General features: G+C 34.1%; 1 protein-coding gene across 1 annotated transcript in view; it reads left to right on the forward strand.

Moving 5' to 3' along the window:
• The first annotated feature begins 555 nt into the window (after positions 1-555).
• The window catches only part of Rab8 (RAS oncogene family member Rab8), a 42,402-nt gene continuing 30,312 nt past the window's right edge, over positions 556-12,645 (forward strand). The window contains exons 1-2 of the mRNA XM_081736154.1: positions 556-871; positions 6,449-6,509. Coding sequence (XP_081592280.1) covers positions 748-871; positions 6,449-6,509 — 185 coding nt within the window. The 5' untranslated portion in view covers positions 556-747. The remainder of the gene's footprint in view (positions 872-6,448; positions 6,510-12,645) is intronic.

Here is a 12,645-nt window from a genome sequence, read left to right on the forward strand (position 1 = left end):
GACAACAAATGGGATCGAAGATTATAAACAAATTAGGCTAGGTAGTACCACTTAAAAACATTCTTTGATGTCCCCCCAAATTTTACATGCCAGAGACGCCAATGTATAGAAGTATTATTCATGCGTAATTCTTCATCATTGTTGACATTCTTACATAATTATGATAAAATTAAAGACTGATTATGCCATTTTCAGTGAAAAATAAAATTATCTCCATTTCAAAACTGTCATGAGCGCAAGGTATGCCCTAAAACCCGCCTGTGTTCACCCCTGATTGAATGTTTATAATTCAGGGCCTCATTTCGTAACTGTTAGCTACAACTCAACGCAAAATTTGCTTTTGGTTTGCGATACTCGGTGTAGCACTCAATACTTGTTTCTGTTTTGTATGCAAATCTCAAATTTTGCGAAGACCAATACGGAATGAGGCCCTTTGTTATGATGAAGGTGCACATACATTACCATAAACTAATGTGTCTATACTGCTTTTTTTTTTTTTTTTTGCAGACATGTTTTGCTTTGTTTTTTCATATGCATACAACACAGCTCAAATACATACTGAATGGAAAATATTCTGATGCTGAAAAATGAAATTAAAGTTATAAAGTCTTTCAAATATATATAAATATGTCACGTTTAGCATCAAATGATGAAAGCAAACTGATTATTCGTGTATGCTGAATTTATTAAGTCTTGGTCTTCAGTTCATACTTCCGGTTACAGGAACGGTGGGGTCATCCTAACAAGATGGCAAAGACGTATGACTATCTATTTAAATTATTGTTAATTGGAGACTCTGGTGTCGGCAAAACGTGTGTTTTGTTTAGGTTTTCGGAAGATGCTTTCAACACAACTTTCATTTCCACTATAGGTAAGTATCTATAAAATATGTGCATCTGATGTTTTGCTGGATTTGTTACTGTTTAGTATAGGTTTTGCTTTCGTACCTGAATTAAGGGTGGGATTGTCATTAATGAACATATAAGATCACGAAGATCAAATTCATTTCTCAAATAATTTAATGGAATGTAAATTTAAGCAGAGGAATTCTTAGTCTAGAAGAAAATTGAACTTTAGATCAATGTTGGGGTTGTACAGGAAAGAATATACATTGTTGAATAAAGCAGAAAATATAAAGCAGCTTCAGTTTATATTTTGAGTTTTGTTCAAATAATTTCACCATGCAAATTAGTGTAAAAGTTTGTGAAAATTATAAGTATATGAATGGGTGCCGAAGATGTATCCGAAAGTAATTGGGATTTTGGGAAAATAATTTTATAATATGGAACATAAAAAAACAATGTGTGATATTGTAAATATATTAGTTATGAATCGCATAATGGGATGTGTGTGTAGGTCAATTTTAGGCACACCTCTGAAAATAATTGTTGAAAATTTAAACTTCTTAATCTAATTTCTTAATGTCCTCCCAAAAAGTTTTCGCTGAGCGTCAGCAATACACGACACAGCATAAATGAAGTTCAAAGGGGCCAGTAGAAATAATTGAGCCTTTGCGCAGCAGAGTAGGTCCAGTATTTTCAGGCTTAGAAACGTTAAAATTTTGACATTTATCAGAGAATTCAATGTAACTAGTTTGGAGCGTGTTCCTCAAGAATTCGTGGATACGCATTCACTTTAGAAGGTCTTCACCGTTTTGCGTGTAAATACTTCGTCCGAAAATATGCAATAATTACTGCAGTGTAAAGACCAGAAACTAATCTGGGCATTTGTGCCGTATCGGCGGACCACTTTGAAAACTGAAAAGAAGCACCCAAGTGTATTGCATCCGGTTATATTTTGCTGGATTACATTAAGTTACGTTAGATTACGTTACATTAGGCGTGCAGTATTACTTTAGGCCTATGTTTAGCAGAAGGGGTCCAGCTTTTTTTCTCTAAAAAATTATACAATTTTGGTAGTTTTTGTTCACATTCGGTTAGTTTAGGGTAGGGTTGGTTAGTTTAAGTTAGGTTAGGCTAGTTTAGGTTACTTTAGGTTATGTTATATTAGTGTAGGGATCCCGCATAATTTTCCAAAAAATGATAGAATTTCGCTTATTTCTACTAATCTTACGTTAGTTTAGGTTAGTTCAGGTTAGCTTACGTTAGTTTATGTCAGGTTAGGTTAGATTTGGTTACGTTATGTTACGTCTAAGTACTTGCATCATTCATTTCTCCTGTAAATTTTGTGTTTTTTACGAGCTTCTGGACCCCTTGTACTAAACATACCCCTTACTTTAATACGGATCCATAGTATAAGTATTAGTAGTAGTAGAAGCAGGAGTAAGAGTAGTAATACCGGTAGTAGTAGTAGGAACGGGTTAGAAGCCCGGCCGGGGTTGGTTGCGTTCTGTTCTCGATATGAAATGGGCAAATTTAAGACTTGCGAAACTTTTCTGTACATTTTACAATTTCTGGATCAGTATAGTAAAACAAGTGTACCTCCGCAAAATAGTCCATCCGCCTCCACACATAGTGCCGCTAACAACATCAAAAACAATCAACAAATACAACCACTTCCTTCACTTTTACTATTCCCCATACCTCCCTTGTACTCTTTCTTTCTCACAAACATAAATAAATTCTCCAATTGACCCGGTAAATTTCCTAAATTGGTCCGGCGATACGGTACTTAACCCCTAATCTGTGCTAGGTTGACCACTAAAATGCACGCATCCTATCTAACCGGGTCAGGACAGGGAACGTGTTCGTATCGAGGCGCATCAGCGATGGTGACTATGTGCATAAACGAGAATTTGCTAAACCTTCCATTCTCACTTTTTATTTCCACATCGTAAACACGACGTTGACAATTGCGGGGCTCATAGCAAGCATTTTATTATTATTATTATTATAACTAAAAGTTACTTTTTTCAAGTTGATCACATAAAAGTAACCTTTTTTTTAAAGTTTGTCACTGAAGGTTACTTTTTTGGGGGTAAAGTCATTTTTCCGTGTGATTTATGTTTTGCATTGACAGTTGTCTAAGAAAAATATTATAAAAATGAAAAAAGGCAGTAACTTTTTACTTATTACTGTTCTGAAAACTTCAGTATTTCCTGCCACATGTGAACCAAGTCAGCTTTATTTTCACTTCAGCCTTTCATGTATCTAAATCACAGTGGGTGGGTGGTTGGTACTTAAGTTTCCAAGGTGGGTTTGAGAGCCCTTTGACGTCTACCTTCTAGGACCGTGCAAAGTATTTAATTAATAACTCTTTTAGGTTCTGCTACCTATTTTTAGGTACTAAAGTAATATCTTCAGTATTCGATTAAAAAAAGTACCAATAAAACTTTTTACTTCGGATGTTTATTGTTATATTTTCCCAAGCATCAAAGCATTGTAGAACACGTTACGTATGATTTTACGCCTTTCTGCATCGATTCATAGTGTGTATGAAGTCATAACTTAAAAAAGTATTTTTTTCGTTAGGCCTATTTTTATTATATTTTGTGGCTGGCTTACTTTTGCACCTAGAAGAGTGACATTTTGCACAAACTTTCAATCCACCGAGTAGTATTTCTCAGCATTAACACAGGTAGTTCCAGAGGGGCAAAAAGGTAAGGAAAAGGGATATTTTTCCCCAAAAGTCCCTTTTTTCGCAATTTTAACGCCTCAGATACATGATGGAGATATGTGAGTGGTACCTTTTGAAAGGCTGCTCTATTCTCAAGAGAATGATTTACGAACCATGACCCTGGGATAAATAAGGATGTCTCAGGAAACTTTTAATTGAGATCCTGTTTTATACGGGAATCTGGGATATTGTGGAGTATATTATTTTTATTTTTTATTTATGTATTTATTTATTTGCGAATTTACTTTTCCACCTATAAGATTGAAATTTTGCACAAACATTCAGTACACCGAGTAGTATTTATCAGATTTTTCAGATCTCTACGTTAACACGGGGGGAGGGGGTCCAGAGTGGCAAAAAGGTATTTTTACCAAAAAATTCCTTTCTTCGCGATTTTCCAGGATCAGATACACGATGGAGACATGTGAGTTGTACCGTTTGAAAGGATGTTCTATTCTGAAGAGAATGATGGACGAACTATGATCATATGGTAAATAGGATGTGTGTAGGAATTTTTACCTGAGATTAGAGTCTTTTACGGTAATCTGGGCATCGTGGGGATCATTTGTAAATATTTTTCCGCCCTTTGTATTTTTCAGTTGATTTTCAGATCTCTGCGTTAACACAGAGGGGTTCAGAGGGGCTTAAAATTTAAAAAAAAAAAAATCAGTGAAAAATCCCAATTTCTTCCAAAATTTTCCGTTTGAGAGACATGTTAGGGAAATGTGAATGGTTCCGTTTGAAAGGCTGCTCTGTTGTGAAAAAAAAACTAGGGATGGGCAAAACCGGTTTCCGAAAAACCGACATTTCGGTTTTCTCCAAAACTGGTTTTCGAGACGTGTAAGTGCTCGTAAAATCTTGATGAACACATATTTGTGGGTTATCACGTTTCACTCCCGTATATTATTCGTATTATATTCAGACCTAAATTCCCCATTCATTACTCAAAGAGATTATACTACAAAAGCAACTTTTGTTTTTTTTATATAAGTTTATGAATCTTTCTTTTGTGATTTTCTAATAGTTTGTTATTATTGTTATGCAACTGCAATCAGAGAAAGGTTATAAATATTGTTTCGTTTTAATAATGTTTACTATTGACAAAATACATCGAAATGGCGATTTTTTTGGACGTGGGGTCATACAAACCTCACGAGTGGCATTTATTGAAATCAGAAGTATCTTTGTTATCTACTTATGTATAAATGGGTCAGAGCCAAAGTGAACTTAAATAATTAATATCTTTATTCACTTCTCTTACTGATATACAAATTAAGTAGTTGTTCTTTTTAACTTGGACTAATAAAAGTCGTAGTGAACTAACTTGGACTTAATTAGTTCTTCTATACTCTGCAGTATTTTGAAATTGTCCATACGTAATTCTGTATAATGGTTTCACTTGTGCAACTGTTTATATTTTTGTTCTTTTGAAATGACTCTTGACTATCATATTAACAAGTATGTAAAGATTCATATTAACAAGTATGTAAAGATCAGTGCAACGTATTTTTATCAGGAGTCCTTCGTGAGAGACTCGGCAGACGTATCGCATTTGTGGTCAATTAGTCCCGGTTTCGAGTTCAAATGAAGGACAATTTCTCTCGGATGTAAACCGAGAAGCGGTTTGGATTCCACTAACCTTATGTGACTCCTTCCAGCATAACCCGGTTGTCGCATAATAACACCAAGGTGAAACAAACTTATTTCTGTCCATGTGTGATATAAATAAATAGAACAAATTATTTAAACAAAAATACCGGTCTTTTGGTTTTTTCAATAAAAACCATGGTTTTTGCCATCCCTGTTTAAAACATACTGTGCGAATGGTAAATTTAGATATCTATTTATTACATATGATAATTTATATTCCAGACGTAAATTTTACTATATATTATTTATAAAACAAACTAATACGTTGATAATTACGTAATATTATTAGGGTGTAATAGAAAAAAAGAAGATACAGATATATATATATATATATACCAATCTCTAGATTTTGCTGGGCTTAACAAAATAATATGGGTGAGTGCAAAAGCTCAAATGCGTAGTTTTCGAGAAATATTATTGTCTTTGTAATCTTAAAAATTGATTGCGTACGACAGCAACGCTACGTATTAAGGTGGAACTGATAGTGAAGTATACTAACAAGACAACAGTACATAGCATGGTTAATGAAATATAGCCCAAACCTCAAAACCTTTAATTTATATTATCAAAGGATAACACATATATCAATCGATAGGAACCCTTGTTTTGTAGTTTTTGAGTCTGTAGAACATGCCTTAAGAATTAGTCTATACTTTTCTTCGTGAGACGTAACGTACCTTAGCTTCTCAAAAGGCATGTTTCCTAAACCAGACAATATTCTTCATAGAGTTCAACCATGTTAAGATCCTTAATTGTTAAGAAGGATTATTTTTAGACCTGTAAGGAAGACAAAACGCGTTGAGCCTACTCATGAAGGAGGACATCAATTTTGATTGTTAAAAAATCGGACGTTTGACATCCCTAGTAATAACCCTCATCGATATCCTATGTAATTTGTTACCAAAATTTCTTATAGATTACTTATATATATTCGAAAATATCTAAATTTGTATTAAATTTTACAGTTGTCTGGATTCGCTGGTCTCAAATCTTTATTATGTCAGAAAACTATTATTCATGGCCATTAGCGACTTCAACTGGGGAAGGTGTCACACTTTGGCGGACCTACAAAATCTACTTTCAGTCTTTCTAAAACCTTATTTCACGTTGGAAAGCATTTCTTGATAGTTGAACAAAAATTTTTCAGAAGTTTTCTATGTATGCGAAATGTGGTTAGTATATATTTGTAATACAAATAGAATTTTTTTTCTTCTTCTTTCAGGTATTGATTTTAAAATTAGGACAATAGAACTTGATGGAAAAAAGATTAAATTGCAGATCTGGTAAGTGAAATTTATAGCATAGTTTAAACTTCCAATAGGTGATCACTTATGTTCTGAAATATATTTAACATTTTTCAAGATAAATCTTTAGGAGATAAAGAAGTTCCTATGTTGTTAACGGTGATTGTTACAAAGGTGTATGATAAAGTAAAAGATCTGACATTGGCCGCATGTCTTTCCTAAAGGTCATACGAAGAATTGAAGAAAAAAGTGTGTTTGCTTAGTACGGTGTTGAATCTAATCCAATCGCTGAAAGGTAACAGGTAGAGGCAGTGAAAGTCAACTTAATGCGACTTAAGTTAACTTGTCTCGGCGAAAGATATCACAACAGGAGGTGAAAATTCATCAATATTAGAAACGTGGAACAACATCAGAAGCAAAAAGCCAAGTTAAGAAGTGTGTTCGGTATCATCTACCGAATCAGTGCTCTGCTGTAAGGAAACCATATTTTAGGTATGAGCAGTGTAATCCCTTTTCTCATGGATGCATAATAAAAGAACGGGTACCTTAATGTAGTAGAGGATGTGGTAGAGTGATTAAGTCCCAACAGTATGTCTGATACAGCAAAGGATTGTAATATAGTTAAGAGACATTCTGCAGTTAGACCCATGAGGAGAAGTCATTTACTTGGTCAGTAATTTTCAGAACAAGAATTAATACTCTGAAATAAAATGTAGGAGACGGATGATAACGCAGCCGTTCCAGTTGAAAAGGAGTGGTCGAACTTATTGGTCAAGGACAGCGGTGATCAATGTGTGATAGTATTAAATCTCTGAGTCTTTGGACACATTAATGTTAACTGAAAATTATGTTAGTATATGTAGAAGGAAATTAGCTAAATCAGGAGAAACTAGAGCTAGTGTAGTTGGAGTTCTGAAAGAGAAAAGGGATTGTGATAGTTCAGATAGTGAGAGAAGTGGGTAAATTGGAGATTGATATGGTGAGAATGGCGGAAAAAAGAAGCGGAGGAGGAATAGAAAGGAAATACTAATATGAAAATTAGTGTGTCGTAAAGATATTGAGAGTGAGTCTAACCAAAATATCAAAGGTTAAAGATATTCAGTGTTGGTATTCCCAATATTGTGTTATTAGTAAACAATATGATTTGACGTGTTATATAATTTGTAAAAAATATAAGAATTTATTGCGTCCAAATGGACTCCAATTGCATTAGAATTCTCAATTTAGCAATCTTGTGCTTTCGTGCACTTGCTTCGTGTACTCATTTGCAAAATTAGTAGCTTTAAACTCTTGTTAATGTTAATTCCTTGTACTCGAACAACTCTTCTTTTGAATGATCAGCTACTGCAACTATTTTGCACTAGAACTTCTGTAACAACAGATATGTTCCGATCGAATGGGATGGAAAAAAGTCTTAAGCAAAGAATTGTCTAGTATGATAGAATGAATTGAGTTGAGTTTAAAAAGAAATTTAAGGAGGAAATATGTGTTGGAGATAGGACAAAAATCCAGAGAATAGACTGGATAGCGTAGTGGTTGATTCATCGATACGCCGAAGATTCCAGGTTCGAGTCATGGTCCAGTCGTGCATTTTTACAGTCTCTATTTCATTGTACTCACATCTAAAGAGGAATTGGTGTGTTAAAAATCGAGTGTTTCCTCCATTTATCAATATAAAGTATAAGGGCCGTTTCACGATTAGGGGCAAGTTTGAAGGTGCAAAATCTGATTTTTTTTTTTTTTTTTTTTTTTTTTTTTTGCTGTTTAATGCTTTTTTTCCTAAATATGCCCTACATATAAAGTGGCAATGTCACCTTGTGCACGGCAGCGCAGGAACGTTTATATTTTCTGAGGTACGTGACAAAGTTTCCAAACGCGTTAGATTGATTTGTCATTACCGTAACACGCTTCCAAATTTTCGTTTTATTCTATATTTTCTCTGTTTAAAAGGCAGTGTTATGTTACAAATTGACAAACGGAGGTGTAAAAATATTTTACAATAAAAATATAAAAGTATTAGTAATATTTAGTACTTTATTGAAACAAAACATACATTATCGTGACGGTAATGACAAAATTGTAATGGAAATGACTTATGACACACAGGATGCAATTATTGGAATATATTTGACAGAATACACTAACACATTAATATAATTCTCCTATATCAGTGCTCTGGTGCAAAAATAGTGAACCCCACTAATACAATTTGGAGCTCATATTGTATATTTGTTCACTAGCCAAACATTTTCTACTCTTCTAACAAAATATAAAGATATTGTAGTAAATTTTATTTGTGTTTTATGTCATTTCTGCACAAAACCCATATGAATACTAATGCTCTACACAGTAAGTTCTTATTGCTAGTGCAATAACCCAATATAATACAATGATTATGCAATAATAATACACGCAAAAAATACAGTGTGTGAATATTGCCATCAGTTTGAGAATAATACAGTTCGCATAAAAGACTAAAAAAAAAACATAATTTGCTGCTGATAAAGCAAATGAACACTATGCAATTGTTTCAGATCAACAGAAAAAATAATTATGTACTTATGGTACTTTTTGTACTGCTGATCTGTTTTAAAAAAAACGAAAGTATTCCCGCATTCAAATAACCTTCATTTCTAACAATATTCATAAACTATTCATGTCGTTTTTTCTGACAATACAACTTTTACAGATTTGTCATGTTCACTTTTTTGGGCCTGAAACAATTGCACACTGTTGATCTGTTACAGAAACAGGAAAGAATTCTTACATTCAAAGAACCCTTCCTCTCTGAGACTGCTTGGTGCACTTTCATCAAATCTGGTATTTTTGCAAGTTGTTAGGTATTAAGGAATCAACAGCCGAAATTGCAGAAGTATCAGTGTAAAAGAACTTAATGTTTGAAGTTTCAGACTATTTAACATATTGAACATTGGTTTTGCATCAGTTAAGTCGTGTCCATGCGAAACTAATATGTCAGCTTGTCTTGCGAGAAGCACCGAAATGCATCTGCTGTATTTCTTGAGAACACTTACACTGATAGTTCTCAGAGAAATCAACGTAGAGTACACATTCTTTCTATGTAAGTGTCTGTTTAAATGTCTTTACTAAGTAATACTGATGATATACGTTGCAATTGTGCCTAAGAAAAGGCAGCATATCGTTTTCAAACGCACGTGCTAACTCTGTCAGCGAACCTCTTACCTTTTCTTTTTCTGTAACTCGTACTATAATTGTTTCGAATGTGCCGTTCGTATTGTACTTCGTTCTTTTTTCTTTTTTATTGTTCCAACAATACCAAAAAGTCTGTTCCTGTGGATTTGGAATTGTCATATTCAGCGACTTGCTTTTGCACTTCAAACATTCTCGATATGAAGAGGATTTGTTTTTGGGATTACAACATAAAGTTTGAGCAAGTTCATGGAGATTATTTGTTTGAATCACCCTACAAAGTTTCAATTTACCTGCTTTGAATTGTAAATTGGAATGCATTTTGCTGTGAGATAAATAAACATACAAATGGAATGATACAAATAAAAAAACATCTTTAAGATAAATACATACGAAAAATCTTTAACACTTTTAACTGAAAATTAAAAAGAAAGTTCTACTGCACATACCGTAACAATTTACGTGTTTTCGCAATTTATTTTGAAAAAATATGCCATTAGTCATTGATGTTGCATTTCGATTTTCAAAATATTGCATGCATGACATATCATTTTCTTGGTTCAAAATTGAATACAAAATCAAGATTGTAAAAAGTTTTTGCCATCATCATCAAAATCGAATATGACTACTGATGATTCAAGCTGATAACAGAATTATTTCTATTCGTTAAATTTACGCGAAAAATAACAGTACAGTACGTTTTGTGTGTGATAGTGAAAAAGAGCCTACATGATGATGATGGCATTTCTGTAGGAGGTAGAATGATTAGATGCATAAGATTTGCAGATGATATGCCGCTTCTTGCAGAATCTGAAAAGAAAATCAATAAAATGTTAGAAAAAATGAGAAAGAGCTTTGAAGAATATGGGATGAAAATAAATGTTAGAAAGACAAAACCCATGGTGATTGGAACGAAGGGGTCTGTGTCAAATATAAAAGTGGGAGGGGAGAAAATAGAACAAGTGAATAGTTTTCGATATCTAGATAGTATTCTTAGTAATAACATGAAGTGCAAACGTGAAATAAAAGCAAGGATAGGAATGACGAAAGAAGCCTTTAGGAGGAAGAAAAGTCTGTTTTGTGGGACCTTGAATAAAGAGTTGAGAAAAAGAATCATAAAATGCTTCGTGTGGAGTGTTGTATTGCATGGGGCGGAAACATGGACATTACGTAAAGGTGACGAAAATCGACTGGAAGCCTTCGAAATGTGGGTGTGGAGGAGAATGGAAAGAATTAGTTGGGTCGAGCGGAAAAAGAATGAGAGCGTGTTAGAAATGATGGGTGAGAAAAGAACACTTTTAGATGTTATTAGGAAGAGGAAGAGAAACTGGTTGGGACATTGCCTAAGAAGAGATTGTATCATGAGGGACGTCCTAGAGGATATGATGGCGGGAAAGAGAGGGAGGGGGCGAAGGAGACTACAATTAATGGATGATATTAAAACAGAAAGATCATATGCGAAGACGAAGAGGATAGCGGAGGACTGTGGAGCATGGAGGCTTCTCAGCTGTGGCAAATGACCTGCCAATAAAGGCAGAATACCTATGATGATGATACACATTTTGTATTTTTTTTTGCGTATTTTAAATATAGCATAGCCTTCTGATTGTCACTACCAAAACAACAAGTCATTTCAGTAACGAAATTTGACGTAACGGTAAGGACCGTTATGGGAATGACGTTTCTTCGCATTACAGAAATTTCTAGAAAACCTTGCATAGGTGGGAAGTCGAAATGAATTCACCAAGAACCTGATCCATAATGATTACAAAACAGACGTTACATCATTCAATTATATATTATATTTATGGCATAAAACTGTGTTACGGTTATAACAATGAGAAAACATAACTCAACTCGCCTGCAGACAAAAGTAACGATAAAAATCTTCAAACCGCCGTGCGTTGGATACCATGTGCCTCCCGCATATGCAAGGGATACGAAATACGCTGCGCATTTGTTTCGGATGCAATATTGCCAAATCGAAAGCATTTAAGAACAAAGACGTAAGTAGTGACGGTACTGACACTAAAAGCTAGGGACACAGCTTTCATTATCAAAATGTAACCTTAAAACAAAAGAAAAGAAAAACACTGTTAAGTATTTATATAAATGGGCTGAAGTTCTCTAGGCAGCCAAATAAACAAATACATTTTCGCACTTGTATATACCAGAAAATACCATGAATGCTCACGTACCTGTTGCTGGGGACACGTTATGGTAGTGACATTTACGAATAAAATAATTAATTTTTTAAAAAATAAAAATAAATAATTCAAAATTACGTATTAATAGTACATTAGTGTGACACTAGCTACTTATGTCCACAAACACAAAATCGTATTTCTGTTTAGAAAAGTACATTTTAACACGGGACATGAAACTTGCCCCTAATCGTGAAACGACCCATAATACAACTGTCAGAGGTCTGAATGAGACACTGGAATGTCAAGCTCAAAATGAGTTGTGGTACACACGGAAAAGAAAGTATTCTTCAGTTGACAAATTTTCTTTTTCCCATTAACTCATTCGGGAACAAATGAATTAATCTAGATCTTTTTGTCGTTATCTTTAGAATAGTTATAATTTGATAACTTGCCAAAATCGGTACTCTAATAGATTAATTTATTCTTGAGTTATTAGGAAAAGAAATTTTGTCAGCTGAAGAATACTTTCTTTCGTAACTGTACAAACAGGGGTTGACTGGTTTAAACCTTAAACCAGCTTTTTTTTCTTCTTTCAAAAGTTAAAAAAATGGTTTACCCCCCCCCCCCTAAAAAAAAAGAACGAAAATGCTTTAAATCGTATGAACTTCATGGTGACGTTTCCACATATCATACCACCTGCATTAGTATTATCTCCTTTTCAGCTTTTAATCAAGGCATCCCATGTTCAATTCTCGGTCGAACCACAACCCTTCTTTCAAGTGTAAACCAAGTAGCGGTTCGGATGTCACTTTAAGCGAAAGTCTTCTTCTTATCTCGGTATTACATAAGGATATTTAGCC

The sequence above is a fragment of the Thermobia domestica genome, chromosome 13, assembly GCF_964235325.1.
Source record: "Thermobia domestica chromosome 13, izTheDome1.hap1.1, whole genome shotgun sequence".
Taxonomy (NCBI): Eukaryota; Metazoa; Arthropoda; class Insecta; order Zygentoma; family Lepismatidae; genus Thermobia; species Thermobia domestica.